This window comes from Cyprinus carpio, chromosome B13 (genome assembly GCF_018340385.1).
Source record: "Cyprinus carpio isolate SPL01 chromosome B13, ASM1834038v1, whole genome shotgun sequence".
In the NCBI taxonomy this organism is placed as follows: Eukaryota; Metazoa; Chordata; class Actinopteri; order Cypriniformes; family Cyprinidae; genus Cyprinus; species Cyprinus carpio.
The window spans coordinates 16,886,580-16,905,458 of NC_056609.1; the positions used below are offsets into that span (position 1 = coordinate 16,886,580).

General features: G+C 36.8%; 1 protein-coding gene across 3 annotated transcripts in view; it reads right to left on the bottom strand.

The window, feature by feature from the left end:
- Positions 1–18,879, bottom strand: part of adka (adenosine kinase a) — a 143,363-nt gene that overhangs the window by 24,716 nt on the left and 99,768 nt on the right. For all 3 annotated transcript variants that reach the window (XM_042736933.1, XM_042736932.1, XM_042736934.1), the window contains exon 7: positions 9,625–9,795. In XM_042736933.1, coding sequence (XP_042592867.1) covers positions 9,625–9,795 — 171 coding nt within the window. The remainder of the gene's footprint in view (positions 1–9,624; positions 9,796–18,879) is intronic.

Consider the following 18,879-nt stretch of genomic DNA (forward strand, 5'->3'; position numbering starts at 1 on the left):
TAAAATCATCAGCTAGCTAAACAAAGAAGAAAATAGCAGTAAAAACACACACACAAAACGATAACTAACTTGACCACACGGTCATAAGATGTTATTTTTTCCACATTGTTTTTGCACTGGTGACATAAACACTGGTGAATCAGCGGGAGCCGAGACAGAAAGAAAAACAAAGATGCAACTTTGTTACTCACAGGCCAATCACAGTGCAATTTCATGACGTTGTCTCAAACGTCCCACGTAACCCTGCATGAGGCAGGACTGTATGACCACAGGCTGTGACTGTACCGGGGCAGTGCTGTCTGAGGGGGCCGGCAGATGGTTATTGATACAGTAATCTGGGCAGGGGAAGGGGAAGATTAGACAGAAGAAAGCCAGCACTGCTGAGGTGTTAAAGGTACTCCCCTGAGAATGCAGCAGGCCAACTGGAGCGTGATGTGCAACCGACAACAAACCAACTGAGAAAAACAGACAGAGAGACGGACGGATGAAGAAAGAGAGACGCTGAGAGAGCGACAAACAAGCCACAGAAGACAGGCCCTTTTGGTGGAAATTTATCTAAAGTCACTAATCCTATACTTACCACCACCAGATGCAATTACTGCTAAAGAGCTGGGAGTAAGTGAAGCCTGTCCTAGACACCACTTCCATTACTGAAGACATGTCGCCCAGATATAGCCGCAAACAAATCTATCAATCAATCAATCCATCCATCCATCCTCAAAGCTAACGGATACAAATATTTCTGCAAATTTGTATCCAAAGTGGCTCGTGAAAAATATATTAAAATTCTCACACTTAAAAAAATATGCTCTTAAACAATAAAATTTTGCAGCCATGTGGAAATGTTGGCAGGGCGAACAAAAAACAACTACTGGCTTCACCAGGCCTGCAGAAAAAAAAAAATTCTCATTGAGTACAGCACTCTGTATCACTGTCACACTTGGGTTTATGATGCTTCATTTTAGATACCACAGAGATCTGAGAGGTTGAGAAATGCTACGGGCATGTTCTGTAATTTGGCGTGAGATGTGTTCTAGTATCCTGGACGTGAGCGTGTGTTGATGCTGTTTAGAGCATGTGGGATGATGGATGTTGATGTGGCTGCAGATGGCGGGCGTCCAGGTGGACTGCAGACTGCAGAAGCAGTGTGGAAGGGGGTGGGTGGGGGGTTACTGGGCCTGCTTTTCCTGCGGCTCACCTCCACAGGGTACACTGCATCCATAATAACAAGATCATCAAAACATATCTGCATATAAAGTGGCCTGATCTAAACCACGATTAAAAATGTACAAGTGTCTTTAATTGTATTGTATTTAATTGCATTTTATTAAATGTCATTTATTCTTGTGATGCATAGCAGCCATTAGTTCAGCCTTCAGTTCACATGATCGATCAGAAATTATTCTAATATGCTGATTTAGTGCTTAATTATTATTGGTGCTATATTATTAATAATGGTTCTTATTATCTTTTTTATTTTATTACATCAATGTTGAAAATAGTTGTGCTTTTCAATATTCTGGAAACCATGGGACATTTCTTTTAGGATTTTTTTAATTTATTTGAAACTTTTGTAACATTATTAACGCCTTTACTTTCACTTTTGGGCAACTTAATGCATCCTTGCTAAATAAATATAATTATTTTGTATTTCATATCTTATTTATATAAGACTTTTTAATGGTAGTTTATTATGGTTTCCACCAAAAATAAATTGTTTTTAAAAATAAATTGTTTTTTACATTGATAATAATATTTCTTCAGCACCAAATCAGCACATTAGAATGATTTCTGTAGGATCATGTGACACTGAAAACCAGAGTAATGGCTGCTGAAAATCCAGCTTTACCATCACAGGAATAAATTAAATTTTAACATACATTAAAAACAGAAAATAGTCCTTTTAAATTGTAATCATCTGTTTTGATATTTCACAATATTACTTTATTTTTCACTAAATAAATGCAGCCTTTGTGAGCATAAGAGACTTCTTAAAAAAACAATACTTTTTTTTTTTTTTTTTTTGATTTTGTTTCATTTTAAGGGTCCAAATTTGATTTGGGTCACTATACTGGATATGGATAGAGAGAAGAGTGTTGAATTAAAAAAGAAGCTTTTTACATGCTGTCATTTTAGGATGTTAATTTAACTTTCTTCTTTCTGGCAAGTGGAGAGCTTAAAAAGGTGTCTCCTGCTCTTGATCTTGACCGCCTTTTGATTCAGCTTGCAAGCTGAGAAAGCTCTGCCTGAGCACTTCAAACATGTCTTTGTTAAACAATGCATGAGAAGCAATGACTAGCTGTAATGATATCATTACCAGAATCATGAGTGCTGACTGCCGTCTCTCCTGGCCTCTCTCTATGGCCTGTTAGATAGGTGGAGAAACAACAACAACAAAAAAACCAAAACACCCCCGCCCTGGGCACATGACATCTCCCTCAATGACAGCCTTATTAGCACAATCCGAGTATGTTCAGATCACTTTCAAAGCCTGCCATTGTCCGCACTTCATCGCAGGAATGCAAGTTAGCACATAAACAAGGTTGTGGGAATCTGACAGTAGCTCAAGCTATTGCATGATTAACACAGGCTAACGGTAAATATAGAGACAATGCACACACACACAAACGCAAGGCCACAGAGTTCCAGACTGGTCTGACACACAAATACAGATGAAGAATGACGTGCTGCTTCAGATGAGTCAACGGCGCTTGTTCGATGTAGTCATCCTCAGGGGAACGTCCACAAACACATCCACAAACAGGATAACAAAATCTACTGGAGGAGCTGAAATGGCTCAAAAACATTACATTTCTCGCTAAAGTTAGACAGGTTACATCATAAATCATTGCTATTCTAACATCATGACTATTACTTAATACCTTAATACCTAGTCATTAAAAAGCAAAGAACTTCCTTTTCTTTTGTTGAAACTCTTGACAATAAACACTTTTTTTACTTCTACAAGCTTTCAAAAGGAACTAAATTTGAAATTAGTAAAAGATAAGTTGGCCAATTTTTGACCAATTTAAAATTATTAGCATTAGCTGATTAACAATTTAAATCTATGATCAAATAATCTTTAAACAAGTATAATACGCATAACTGTAGACTGTTTACAACTGTCAAACAACATCGTAAATTTGGCCATTAATACAAAATGAATATTTTACAATAATAATCATTTTACAATACCTCATCCAATCAGAAATGTAGAACCATAACTACCTGTTTTATGAATTGGCTTTTAACAGCCAGGTATAATGGTGTCAGTTGAACTAAGTGGTGAATGATAATGGTAAAGTCACTAATGAGAGGTACTTCACTGCAGACAACATAAGTACCCCACACAAGAGAAAATCAATATGAGACATACATTCACAGATGTGTGTGTCAGAAATGACCGTGAAACCCCTCTGTTACCCAAAATGACTGATGTGTAGGGCGTCAGAGCAGGTTGGTGTTAAACTTTCCCAAATCATCCTGGCAACAACCAGCTGACATCCTACACTCAACTCCACAGTGACAGAAATACACTGGGCTCGGTGGCAGCTATTGATCGGCCCTCAACACAATAGCGTCTCTTCCATCCATCATCACTCTGCGTCATTAAAGAGAGCCAGGCGCCTCTGCCACTGTACCTATTATAGGCAGTGCCGGCCTGGGTTCACTCTCACCCTCAAATCTGTGTTATGGAACTCCCCATCAAGCTGAAAATGGCCTCTGCGGCTCAATGTGAGGGATATTCTGGGGAAAGCCTCCTGAGTCCTTCGATTATAGTGGTTAGCTCATCTTCCCTATTGTGACCCTATCTGATCCAGCAGCGACACATACAAGCCCACAACTATCATCCCTTAGATATAAAACCCCACTAGGATGGACTATAAATCTACAGAAGTATTTGTGTTTTATGTAAAGAGCACACACTAAACAGACATTTATGAGGCTTTTTCTATATAATTTTTAAATGTAATAATAATAATATTAATTTTGTGTGAAATTGGAATTGAATGAAAGTCATAAGTAGCACGGGTATATTTGTAGCAATAGGCAACAATACATTGTATGGTTCAAAATTATAAATTTTTCTGAATCATTAGGACATTAAGTAAAGATCATGTTCCATGAAGATATTTTGTAAATTTTCTACCGTAAATATTTTAAAACGGAATTTTTTATTAGTAATATGCATTGCTACGGACTTTCTAAAAACCTTTAAAGGTGATTTTGATGGGGTTTTTTTTGTTTTCTCACCCTCAGATTCCAGATCTTCAAATAGTTGTATCTCGGCCAAATATTGTCCTAACAATCCATACTTCAATGCAAAGCTTATTTATTCAACTTTCAGATGATGTATAAATCTCAATAAAAAAAAAAAGACCCTTACTGTATATGACTGGTTTTATTGTCCAGGGTCCCATTTAATAATATTTCTAATATTACTAAAATAAGTTATTACAATGACAACAACAATCATCATCATAATAAAACAATCTTCAAAAAGTAGTATAGTTCATACATTACGGCAGTAATTTATAACAGAAATATATGGGGCTTTTTATACATATTTTACATATATAAGATACATAATTATATAATATACATAAAAAATACTGATACTACTACTACTACAAATAATAGTTATAAAACCAATAATAATAAAACAATCATCATCTACAATCAATCTTTGTACAAACAATATAACGTAACTTGCGTAACAAGATTAACTTGAGCTTTAAAATATACATTATGAATTTTTATGACCTTTCCAGTATTTTGTGATTACTGCATGAAGAATTTTTAAAAATCTATTTCATTGAGGCCAATTCCCTAATAAATCATTATTTAAAAAAATTAAACAAATCAAAACAAAGAGCTTCATTGCCAAATTAGTTATTGTTATAAAAATAAAAACAATTCGAAGAACGTTTGACACTTTAAGAATATATTAATTTACACAACTTTCTCAAGATTGAAAAATATTACTATTTATATTATAATATTAATACTAATAATTCTAATTACTACTAATAATATGAATACTAATAATAGTTATGTAATAATCATTTTTTCATGTTTTTTCAATGTGGCAGTATGGTTTTGGAGGGAAAAAAACAAACTTTGGTACCGTTTTGTTAGCATCTCTTGCTCCCTGAGAGCAAATCACTTGTCCTTACACCCCTAACTGTCTCTCCACACAGCAATGTTTGCAGGTCATTGTATAGGGGTCGAGAGCAGACAGACGGCTGTAATTGAGTGCAGTGAGTGATGCAGTAAAGCACTCGCCTGAGTCTCCCTGACAGCATCCATCCCCAGCATTGTTTTAATTACCTCACCTTGCATCTCTCTCTCTCTCTCTCTCTGCCTGTCCCTCTTTCCTTCTGCTCTGAATTCAGACAGCTGCTTCCAAACTACTTTAAAACATTTTTTTGCTAACCATGTAAAACATCACCAAATGTCTCAGGAAGACTTCTAAGCATCTCAGAGGGGGCCTGCAACGGCTCAGAGCTCTGGAAATGTCCGTGTTTGATTGTCAACAAGATTTTTAGAACTTGACATCTGTCTCAATATTTGTGTGTGGGTGTGTGTGTGTGTGCGTGCAGCTGTCTGAATCAGCTGGGAGATGGGGTCCCAATGTCAGGCATATCCCTCATCGCCTCTGGCTTCCTGCATGAACTGTCCGTCACCTACACGCAATCAGCGTGGGAGGACACACACTCCAGCACAAGAAAATATATCACTGTACTGTAGATATGCAAACATGCACGTATCCTTCCACAAAGAAAGCACAGTGGTTACTGTCAACGGATAAGTCTTGATGTAGAGCACCAGACAGAGTCATAATTAGGCCCAGATGGATTTTGGACGTTTTCTTCATTTTCTGTCCTGAAATCTGTGGAACAGATTTGCTTACTTAAATATGGTTAAAGGTCTTAAATGGACCTGAGAGTACTGCAGTTTTATTGGTAGAATAAAGTATAATCACACTGGCTAAAATATTGACTCAAAAATATCTTGGGAATTTTGTAGGAATCTGCTAACACATGCGCCTGACCTTATAGAATATGTATTCATAGGAGTTTTCCTTTCAAACACAACATTTATGGGAGGAGAGTATAAAAAAGAAACATGCAATGAGATTTACTAATATTTGCGCTCGTCAAATTACTAGTATTTGCGCCATTATTTAATGCCCCCCCAAAAAGCATGTCTTAAACTATTTTGCAACTGTGTCACAAGTAGATCTCCTGCACCTGATGAGCATCGGCTCTGCTTATTTGCCACTATGCTAATTTGCGCTGCGCTTGGTATATTGTGTTGGTCGATATGCAAATGAGATGTTGCGTCTGTGTTCTTTAATTTGCATGTTGTCAGTAAATCACCTGCAGAAATTTCCACGCCCATCGGCACTGTTTTGGAATTGCGCCAATTTGCCCTGTTTAGTAAATCTGTCCCTTTGTCTATTTTTGTTCAGCCAATGAAAATTAGGGATGCTCCAATATTATAATTCTGTCTGAAAACCAATAAAATGGCAGCAATAAAATAAAACAAATAAAAGAAAAACCAGACAGACATAAAGACAATTAAAGAAAGAAATAAAGAAAGAAAGAGAAGCTACTGTGAATTCGGGCATCTTAAAATAAAAAAAAGTACGGTGTGAAAAATTGATATTTATTTTGAGATTTGCGAAGGATTACATTTAACAGTGTTTTAAAATTATTCGCATTTTTAAAGATTAACTTTAAGCAAGCATGATGTTTGCACAAGCAATAGATATGTAAAATAGTAGAAATGAGCATAAACAATTAAACATACCATATTTGTTGATATTGTTAAATAATTAAAAGAAAGTCTAATATTATCTGATAAGTGGTATATGGTACTAACATATTCTGCATCCCCAATGAAAATAATTCCAAGTGAAACTAAAACAACTGTAAAAACAGTCTGACTGGAATGTGCAAACAATGACATGAGTCAGACAAAAAGTGAAACTTCCCTGCTGTTCGACTGAATATTAGTGCCGCTCAGCCAATCAAACTGGAGGACTGGTACTAACTGCTTCATAGGAATGATTAACATGCCACACACAGGCAAACAAGGAGGCTTCTGATGCAAAGTCCAAGATCATTTGTTCTGGGGCATGTCAAGAGCCTCCAATTTCCTTGTCTGTCTTTTGGGACATGAATAATATTATTTAAAAGTCAGCGCTAGGCAGAAGGCCTTTGGGTAGATCTTCACAATGAGTCAACTCTTCCAAGTTCTCGTCTTCTTCCTCCTCCCTCCCTCGATTCTCGCTCGCTCTCTCCCTCTCCCATATGCAGCAGCGGAGCGATTTCAATCATTTCGTAACCTCCCAGCAATCATGGCTTTAACTCCCCTGTTATTTAAAACAATCTGAGCTCTGAGCGCGAGTTAATCACTGCTTATACAACATCAGTCAGGGTTATTCATTCTGTTCCAATTAATCATGCCATTTATCTACATTGTCTGAGCCTTCTGCTCAACAAATTCATCTGTAATGACACAGACAATTCACATTGTTGAATTTTATCATGTATGTGGCAAACGGTGGGCAAATTGCTGGAGATTACGTACGCGTTTGTGTACGCGCCGCTGTGCACATCGATTTCGGCGAGCATATATTCAGCGCCATCTGGTTTTGGCTCTTTACTGCACGGCTCTCGCACTTAATTAACTGGAGGCCATTACATTTCCTGAAATGTTTCACTTTCTCTGGTTCATGTCATGCAGGCAGGCAGGAGGGGAGCAGGGAAGGACTCAATTAGACCAACGCCGCTCCCTGGATATTACACACTTTGTGTGTGCCAGTTAAGGGGGCGTGAGGCTGGTGCAGGGCCTGGACGTCTCTCGCTGCGCCTACCCTGTCAGCACAGATAAAGGCCTGCCTGTCTGCGTTAGATCCCGCCCACACACACACATTCAGACAAGCTCCAGCTGCCAAAACACTTCATACCAACCAGCAGAGAGCTAGGCGTACATAAAGACTAACACGCATTAATACTGCCCAACAAAGACTGCAGCTACATGCCACGTACGCACTATTTAATTAGCCTGAGAAAAAGCTAAATTGTGGCTGTCAGTTTAACAGGAACTACGGCAGCTCTATAAATAGTCTGGGTGAAGAGAATCTGACCAGCATCAGTGTTTAATTTCCTGGTTGGGCTGTTTGACAGTATACAGTATAACGCAACACTGGAAATCGGTCGAGATGTATATTGCAGCAGACGTTTATGCGGATATCGGTGGGCAGGATTGCTTTATGTATTTTCTACACAATAGAAACAAAGAAATGTGAAAATACACTTGGCTCAGAATGAGTAAGAACTTCACATTTTTAAAACAAATTCAAATGGTGTGTGTAGAGAATATATTGCCTATTTTAAAACATTTCCATCGTGATTCATCCAATCAGAATTCAACGATCTGTCACATGACTTCACTTTGCACAACTTTTATTTGTATATTGGTGTACAGAATCCCTTTTTGTGTCATTAGTTTGTAACTCAAGTGTAACACAAATCAGCTACTTATTTTTATTATGATTATTATAATTTCTGTCGATCTGTCCACGTTCTAAATAAATGGAAAGAAATTTATACTGGTATACTCTTTCATATACCACCATTCATATTTTTCTTAAAAAAAAAAGTCTCCCCATGCTCACCGAAGGCTGCATGCCTTACAGCAAAACAGTAATATAAATATTATATTTATAGTAATTTTATATTTATATTTTTATGTATATTATAATTTAAAACAACTGTTTTCTACTGGAATATAAGTTCAAATGTAACTTATTCCTGATGCAAAGCTGAATTTTCAGCAGTCATTACTCCAGTCTTTAGTGTCACATGATCCTTCAGAAATCATTCTAATATGTTGATTTGGTGCTCCATAAACATTTTGTATTATTATTAACATTGAAAACAGTCGTGCTGCTTAATATTTGTATGGAAACTGTAATTTAAAACCATGAATCACATTTTTTCAGAATTCTTTGATAAATGCACATTTTTAAAACAACAACATTTACTTGGAATCATAAATGACATAAATATCTTTACTATAATATCTATCTTCTGTCACTTTTGATCAATTTAAAGTGTCCTTGTTGAATAAAAAATTAATTTCTTTATAAGATACTATAGATAATGGATCTTACTGCAAAATCTTATTGGTACTGTGGAAAAAACAACCATGCAAAATATACTGTTACACCAAAATACATTTTCTGACACCATGGAGTTTCTGTGTCTCAAGCGCTGAGGTAAGAGTATGTTTATGGCCCAGTCTGCAGGCAGTCTGTGTGGTGTTACTCTCACAATGAGTACAGTCAGTGCTGGACGACAATGCATTTGAAGTGAGATGACTATTCTATGTGTATGATTACAGAAATATAAAATCTGGAATTAAAAACAATTTAAAATTTAAATTAATTTGGGTTCCTTGACTATGCAAAATCTTGCATCTGAACTGTTGCAGGGAACTGACCACATCAAATAAACAGCAAGAACGGAATGACAGATAAGTGTTACATGATAAGACAAGCAGCTAAACTCTTTCACATGTACTTTTATGTGTCCACATAAACATACTCACCGTCTCGTTGCCAAAAAGGATGTCCACATAGGGCATAACCTTCATCAGGGCCTCCTTGAAGAACTCACAGATGAATGGTGCTGACAGATTTAAGCAGAAGATCTTGTTGTTTTGAGAAGCGTGTTTGGCTACCTTCAGGATCGACTCCAAGGACACGGTCAGGAAAAACCCCCAGAAGAAGACAAGAATGATAGTCAAACCTTGTGCAGTTTTTGAGACTTGACCTGGTTTGAGTTATTTTCTGCACATTTATTCAACCAATATACAACTAGAGATTCTGAAATCAGTAAATCTCAGCATTACAACAAAACAGAAAGAAAAAGAAAAAAAGTCCTCTAAGTGGAGTAAACATGGCTAAGCTTGATATAAAGGAGAGTATGATGAGGCACAAACAGGATTAAGGTTTTAGGAGATGAGAATGAATGATGACAAACAGAGTCCATAATTGCGCTGGTGCTTCCATCAGAGAGCAGAGAGAGTTCACAGAGACAATCCAATACAACAAAGGGCACCTTGGCCCACCTCCTCACACAGGGACAACTGCAAGGTAACATGGCTCTCTGAGGAGCACTTACACATTTCGTTTATGGCTGTGTTGAGGGCGCTCTCTGTGCAAACATAAAAAGTATGCATACAACATCGTTTTTGTGAACCTTCGTTCTTTTACAAACTGGAAAAGCCAAAAACCAAAAGGTTTTTGTTAAAGTTAAATTAAGACTTCTTTGTATAAGATAAAAAAGTTAATCAAAAGTGTTTTACTTATATATATTTTATATTATTATATATATATATATATATATATATATATATATATATATATATATATATATATATATATTTTTATTTAATAATATATATTTATTATATATTTTATATATATATATATTATATATATTATATATATATATATATATATATATATATATATATATATAATTGTGAAATAATGTACTGAGACCAGAGTTGGGTAATAACTGATTACATGTAATCTGTACTACATAATCGGATTCCAAAAATGATGTACTTGTAATTCGATTTAATTACATTTTAAATCACAGTGTGCTAACTATACGCACAGTGTCCACACTAGATGTGACAAAATCAATCAAATATCACAGCCAATCAAAAGCATGCGCAGGAGGGCTCTCTCTGGAAGCGCTCTGCACTCGCAACAAAATGGATGTTTATAAGTTTATAATCTAATTCGTAAATATTAAACCTTTTTAACATAAATAAATGTACATACTGAGTGACTGATACCATCTTTGTAATGGAATACACTTGGTTCGCATTGTTTTAACGTACATCTTTGCTTTAATTTATTTTCAAGATCTAAGGTAAACTATCTGTTGTTGCTTTCAGTAAGGCCATGCAATATGATATTCAACTTTGAATAAAGCACATAATCACCTGAGATTATCTGCGGTCATATACTGTAGTTTGTATGGTGTTGAACCACAGTTTAGGAAACCTTGACGTAATGTAATGTTTAATGCACTTCATTGTTGTTAATTAAAACGAATAGAATATATATATATATATATATATATATATATATATATATATATATATATATATATATATATATATATATATATATATATATATATATATATATTAATAAAGGTACAAGATTATCCTATTTACAACAATTTGATTAACGAATTAGGTCAAAGTAATGTAAAAGTAATCAAAAAGTAGTGTCATTATATTACCTTATGTGTAATGTAATGGATTATGTTACTAACTACAACTTTTTTCATGTAATTTGCAATCAGTAACGGACTGGAATTTGTAAATAATCTACCCAGCTCTGACTGGGACAGTGTCCTGGTATAGTAATATAATAGTGTTAGAAAATAATAATATAATAATAATAATATAATAATACTTTGATATATATACACAATAAAACCAAACAAGAGGGAGAATGTGTGATGTTTGCGGTGAGTAGCTGTGTTTGTGAGCGGCTTTGTGATAAAAGTCCCGCCTCAAACACATCAGCCAAGCAGAAAAACTTGTAGGCTGATGCCGATATTTGCAAAATGGCAAATATCGTCCGATATATCGGCCTTGGCATTATATCGGTCGACCACTAATCACAATTAGAATTTTTTTTTAAATGAATTGTGATATTTGTAAGCTTTCCAAAAACAATCTGAAAACATGATGTGATTCTCCCCTTGCTTGCATAGCACGGCCTAAGAGAGCCATTTGAGCCCAGTGTGATGGCTGCTCTCCAGCCTTTGTTCCAGAAGGACAGGAGTAAAAAAAAACATGCTTGCATCTGATGAAGTGGAAAACAAAGGTCTTGTCTGGACTCTTCTTACCGAGAAACAAGAGAGGCTCCTCAGTTCATTGTGTGAATGAATACAGACCTGGTAAGGAAACACCTTCACGTTTAAACCTGAAACCCTACGCTGGGTCTGTTCCTTCGATACAGTTCTTCTTGCACTGAGAGAATAATTCAGAGATACAGTGCAGGTGAGATTAAGGGGGATAGGAGGACAAGGAGAGGGAGGAAACAGAGAGAGAAACACAATAGAGAGAGTGTGTGAATGAGAGAAAGGTGCACTGCTAGAGTAGCGCTGGCTTTTACTAACGCTCAGAGCACTCCATTAAAACAGATGAGGCTTTTGTAGCTGAGAGTGGAGAGAAGTGACCTTCATGTGTTTAGTGTGACTGTGTCAGCTATTACACCGTTCACACACAGGAATCTGAGAGGCTTGTTCTGCCACCAGTCATTTGGGCATACATTACGCTACCGCCACTAACTACAGATGACCACATCTTCACCTGTCCGAGATACAGCACACAGATGACAAGAAACCTGTAATATGACAAATAAACTATGTAAATATAAGATATTAATTTCTGCCCTTCACACACAAAAAAAGTTTCTTGGGGTGGGGGGAGGATGGGTGGAATTTCACATTGTCAGTGAAATTAAAAATTACTGTCATTTTTTTCAAATTTTTAAATATTGATTCTTTAATTTTATTTAAAATATTTTTATATTTATTTTTACATTATACTATATACTTCTTTGAATTTACATTATAAAATATTAAATGCAATATTCAAATAATAAATACAATTAATGTGTCTAAATTATATTATATAAAGATTTTAATTATAATTATATTACGATTTTAGGTTTGAAAATGATGAAAATTTATATAAAAAAATTAAAAAGTAAAAAGAGATAAATGTAAATATTAGCATTATATTTTTAACTGTATTATAAAATAATTATATTTTTAATACTCACTTTTTATTTTAAAATATAACAGTATTATCACACTCTATTTATATTTTTTTAAAGCACAAAATAAATAAAGTGCAATTATACTATTATTATTTTATTTTTATAGTTATGTTTAATGAGTCACACTATGTGCAGTGTGAGCACTAAACCAAATCTCTAGGTGCTCTCATAAGAACCAGACTAAAAAAAAACTTATGTGGACACCTGTGTGGTCGTATATATATATATATATATATATATATATATATATATATATATATATATATATATACACACACACACACACACACACATATATACACAGACACAATTACAAAATACATAATTGGTAAATAAATACAGGATTATTAAAGGGCAAACAATCACTCAACTTTCCAGTCAAACTGTGCAAAACATATCAACATATAATTTAACTGTAAACAACTTGATTAGTAAAAAACAAAATGCCTTTAAGAACAAACATTATGGTGGTTATACTGGCTCAAGCCCAACATCATCCTGTGTAGCTTCAGATGCTGTCTGTGCAGAGGTAATGGACCATCCGTGTGTACGTCGCTTCGCATCACCCCAGTCATTAGCACACCTCGGCTATGATGTGCGAGCATCGTTTGGGAGAATCAGCCCACTGCATTATTGGAACTTTAATGTTGGTGTGTTTGAAGTTGGAGAGATGGCCAGAGGGAAGCTGCTTTAATGGATGTGCCTCTCTTTTTCCTCCCTGAACCCGACTCCACCAGCACTGCCACTTCACAGCTTTCTAAGGAGGAACTTTTTTGTGCAAGAGCAGAGTTCCAGAGCCTGCCATGCCATATCATCCTCCCGCTTTCAAAAGTTTCGCAATTCTCTGGACATCCATCTGAATAAAAAGCACACACTCAACATGAAAGGTCACCTGTCACTCAAAGTAGCCTAAATGCACAATGTATCATTTATGAATTATCGCTGTCCGTCACATGGAAATGCATGTATCCAGACGAGTCCATTCGGTGGCAGAAGACGTGGGCCCTCTACTCGCAAGACATCTGCTATAGTTTATTAAAGCCCTTCAAAGGGCCGTGTTTAGCATTCTCTATTAAATCTGCATGCTAAACAGCCCTCTCAAGCCCATGTGCTCAGAGAAAGGGAAGCCTGCTGCTGGCTCGATGCAAGCCAGCTTGAACTTTCCCGGACAAGAGCGAGCCTTTGAGATGAGAATCTTCACCCTTTCACATGTCATACGCAGGTTTTATCTCTGTAAGAGTCCCGCGTGAAGGATCAATACATGGCCTACTTGGAACAGATTGCACTGACCTGACACCTGGCTATCACAGCAGCCATCTTAAACGAGTAATACACTGCTGCCTCACTTCCCCGGATGGAGTGCATGATTGTCCTACACTAAAAGGAACAGTGGAGTCTCGTTCGTTGGTTTGTGACTAGCTGATTTGATCAAAAAATTTTTACTGTGACCCAAAATTTTTATTGTGTCATCATTTACTCATCCTTATTTCATTCTAAACATGTATGACTTTCTTCTATGGAACATATTTTAAAAAATATCAGTGTTTTTGAGCATACAGTGGAAGTAATTGTAATCAAAAATAGTTGGTTTATCTTCAAAATATTTTCTTTTGTGTTTCGCCAAAGAAAGAAATGCATACAAATTGTTAAACATTTCATTTTTGGGTGAACTATCCATTCAAGACTGTCCAAGAAATCAATATTTTTCAAAAACGGTGAAATGTATTTCAAATGTCAAGAACTATTCATTCATAAATATAATTCCTTTTTAATGGAGATTCTCCTACATTATACAACACGAACAAACCTTGCCTTGTGATAAAAAGGTAAAATGATCTAATATTTTAAGAGACAACCAAAAGAGTCTGCAATGTTCCTCTTGTATAATTTCCTGTTGTGTTATTTTGCTTGCTGATTGTGCCAATAATTAATAATACAGCATTTTAACATCCGCTTCACAGATTGTTTTAAGAAAAAAAGAAACAATAAAAATAATAAATTTAACAAGGTTCTTTTTTGAAGAACATTTTTTCTCTTTTTAATGAGAGAAATCTTCTTAATGAAATTACCTTTGACTTTGGGAAAAAAACAACATTTAAGAGCTGTTTTGCAAATCACTGTATGAATTGCCTTTTTAATGCTTTGGTTTTGAATTAACAGATCTGAAAAAATGAATGCCATGTTACTGAACCAAAAACCAGAAGGAGTTTTATTCATTGTCTCAATTACATCAATTCAATATTAGATAAATCTATTTTAATAGGAAGACGCTGCAGGATTGAGCATACCAAAGGGATTGGAAGATGTTTGATGTTTGCTGCTCATCTAACTACACTGCAGTCCTCATAGTCCACATCACATCTGGTTTCTTTTTGCCTGTCTTAAAAAACATGTTCTACAGGCCTTATCTAATATTGCTGCTCAGTCTAATGGCAGGCAGCCTGTGACATGAAAGCTCAACAGCTGCCAGCTCTTTTCAAACGCGGTATTCTTTTTCGATTTCTTCCTAGGCCCCATCAAATGTGTCTTTATCCGACTGCAACGCCAAAAGGAAAAGCCTGCTCTTGATTAAAGAATCATTTTATTATAATGAACGCAGAGACAACCATAACAAACATCCAGAGACCATCAGCGCAAGCGGGCCAAAGCATCACATCGTGATGGACTTAATCTGTGCACTGATTTCATGTTAAGAGTCCCATTTAAAATAAACACTGCTGATTGCATCGATTAGCAAAATCTCACTGTGGAATCGTATGTCAAGAAAGGAAGATGTTTATAAATTTTATAATAAATTGAATCACGACAGATTCTCAGTGGACAGGTACAGGTGAATACAAGTCAAGATACATAAAAAAAAACAGACAACTTAAACACCTTTCTCTAGGGAGAGCAAGGCTATTATACTCATCTTCAATAGCTGTGGGAGGGAAAGGGGAGGTCAGTTTTCTGGCGGGCTGACACAGCCTTCAACTATAAAAATGACTGTAATGAAATTAGACACTAGAAAAATATGTAATCAGCAATTTAGCAATAATGCCCATGAATAAATAATCAGCACCTTCATTAGCCTGACATGTATCCGAGACGCAGTGCGTGACACGACTACCTGATCGCTGGAGCGCTCTCAGACGGCCGGTCCATTAAAGATAGCCATCCGTCCTCACGCACTTCCCACTGCCACTTCAGCAGGAGTGTGTTATTCTGTGAGCCGAGGGGCGGCAGGCCCAGAGCGCTCATTTGTAGCACCGCAAGACAGGTCGTAATTACACTCACCCAGCACAAAGGCGACAGCTAGAGAGTCCTGAACCTGACACATTAACCCTATGAGGAGGTTAACCGTGATGGACATCATAGAGCTAAAGGGAACTGCTGGGTTTTACATAATTAGAGTCGCAGGATCCCTCAGAAGCCCAAGAGATCAAAACTTTAAGCTGTCGAGTTCACGCAACGTGACGAGTACTTAGTGTTCAGAGAACAAATTTATCTGGGATTTAGCATGGGCCCCAAAAAAAAAAAAAAAAAAAAGTCTGAGTCCAAAGCCTTGAGGTGCCTCGATCCATTAACAAAATATCTACTGTAGTGAGAGAGAAGACTCTCCAGATAAGGTGTTATATGTGCACTGGCATGTTTTTGTTTGTTTTGCCTTTATTGTTAAAATGTCAGTTTGACAGACTTCAAGATGGAGAGAGGAATGTGCTAGTGCTAAGAAAGCTTAGGAGGAAAAACAAAGTAAACATCTTTCCGTGACTTTTTCAGACACGGACACATTTTTCATGGTGCGACTCCACATGGGAGTGAGTGCATGAGGCAGATTATTTAGCACACAATTAAGAGCTGCTAAAATATGGCAACAGCTCGCCTCCTCTCGCTATCCTGGTATAATTAGATTTTCACCTGCTGTTGAGATACCAAAAAAAAAAAAACGCTTGATTTGTTGGACAAGACAAAGAGGCACCTGACGCGCCGGCTCCGGATCCATCTCGCTCCTCAGCATGCCGGGAGTTTGCAAGGTAAATTGAAAATGCTGTTGAAAGCTCGCCTGGATGAGTTGCACAGTCTGCTTAACACATTGGTATAGGGACAGATGCTACTTTGGAACAATATTGCCATCAACATATTTTTGTTAAAAAAAAAAAACAAGCAGATGAATGTAAACAACTAATATGCAACCAACGTGGTTTTGACAAGTGTGGGATGTCTTTATACTGTTAAAGGGATAGTTCACTCAAAAATGACAATTCTGTCATCAATTACTCGACATCATGCTGTTCCAAACCGGTAAGACTTTCATTCACATTCAAAAAACATGTCTCTTTTTGTGACAAAATATTTCAGTAAGCACAAAAAACATCGAAAAAGTAATTCATATGTACTCCCTTTTTGTTCTTTTTGATTCGTTAACGTTTTGGGAGCATGGACCATCAATGGATGGACCGAAATGATGAAAGACTATTTAAAATATCTTCATGTGTTCTAAAAACCAAAAAGTGTTCAAAAGTGTAATGAGGGTGAGAAAATGAAGACAAAATTTTCATTTTTGGGTGAACTATCCCTTTAAATCAACAGTTGCTGTGATTTCATCTAGTCGTTGTTTAACATTGTTTCAGTGAATTGCTCATAACTATTAGGGTTACAGCCAAAGAAGCTGAAGCAGCCAAGAGTAATAATCACAGAGCAGAAAAACTACTTTTAATTTACGGCATGATGCCAAGAGGAGGTAATATGTTATTGTCTACTGCAAATTTACGCCATCGAACGCTGGGATGCCAGAAGATGTGGAATCGCAAGCCAAGAACACAGTCTGGCCTCGTCTTGCTTTAAGTGGATACATATTCTACACCAGTCTCAGTCTTTCCGAGGAACCGTCAGGCTTATTAATCCTCCACACGCTCTTCGGGCTTGTCAAATCCCATTCGAACGCCACAGGAAACAAATGCGTAAACACATCCAACGTAGTGTGAAGGCTGTCAAACTCGATGCCTGCCCTCGCGTAGAGACGTAGGCTAAAAGTGAAATATAAGCCGTATACGAAGGCGTTTTTTCGATTGCAACGTGCCACGCAACGAAACCGGCTCTCATGCCCCAAGAACCATAAGAGCGCATGCAAAAGTGGGCCATTAATGATTTATAGCTGTTTAAATAATCATCTGATGGCAACTGTGGAGAGAGTCCCTGATGAAAACATCAACAGCAGTGCCTCTTGTCAATGCCTAACGATGAGACCAAATGTGGGCAGGGTGTTTGATAGCAACATCAGTCATTCATAAAGGGAAAAGCAGGCCAGAGATGCAGCGCAGCAACATGGGCAACGGTCAGCGGCAGATATAACCTTCTATTCTACTGCGACCGTCACAAAGGAACAAGAATTGTCACTGCTTTGAGCTCATTCCTCATGCTGTTGAGTAAAATAACTCTAAAGGTCATTAATAAACCTGGGTCAAGCGCCTTAAATGGGAACAGCGGGGTTTGTGAAGTGAGCCGAAGTCCGCTGTGAGTTAGTGTGTGTTGATGGACCTCAGGCTTCAGCCAACCTGACATCTATTATGTAAACATTAGCAGCCGCCCAACGTGAGGGCCGGCTACTCGCATGATGTGCGCTATAAACCAAAATCACATAGTGGGCAGGACACTTCCAAATATTGAGCTGAGGTCACATCAGGTGAACGCCATTTTCTAAACAAAGACGAAAATGAGAAGCTCGGTGGAGCATAATAACCTGTGTTTGACGCCAGAACAACTCATGATCTCGCTGCATTTTAAAGAGAATAAACAGATTACATGTTCATTTGATTGTAGCTTTTTGCTCCTCCATTGATATTTTCTATTTAAGGAATTTTGTATATATACACACACACCTCCGTAAACATGACAAGAGAAGATGCTTTTACACAGATCGGATCCACAGTTCAGAGCTGCAGACGTTGTGTTTACATAAGAGTCAATTGAGTAAATTGCCTTGCTTAAAAATAGCTCTGAGGAATGAA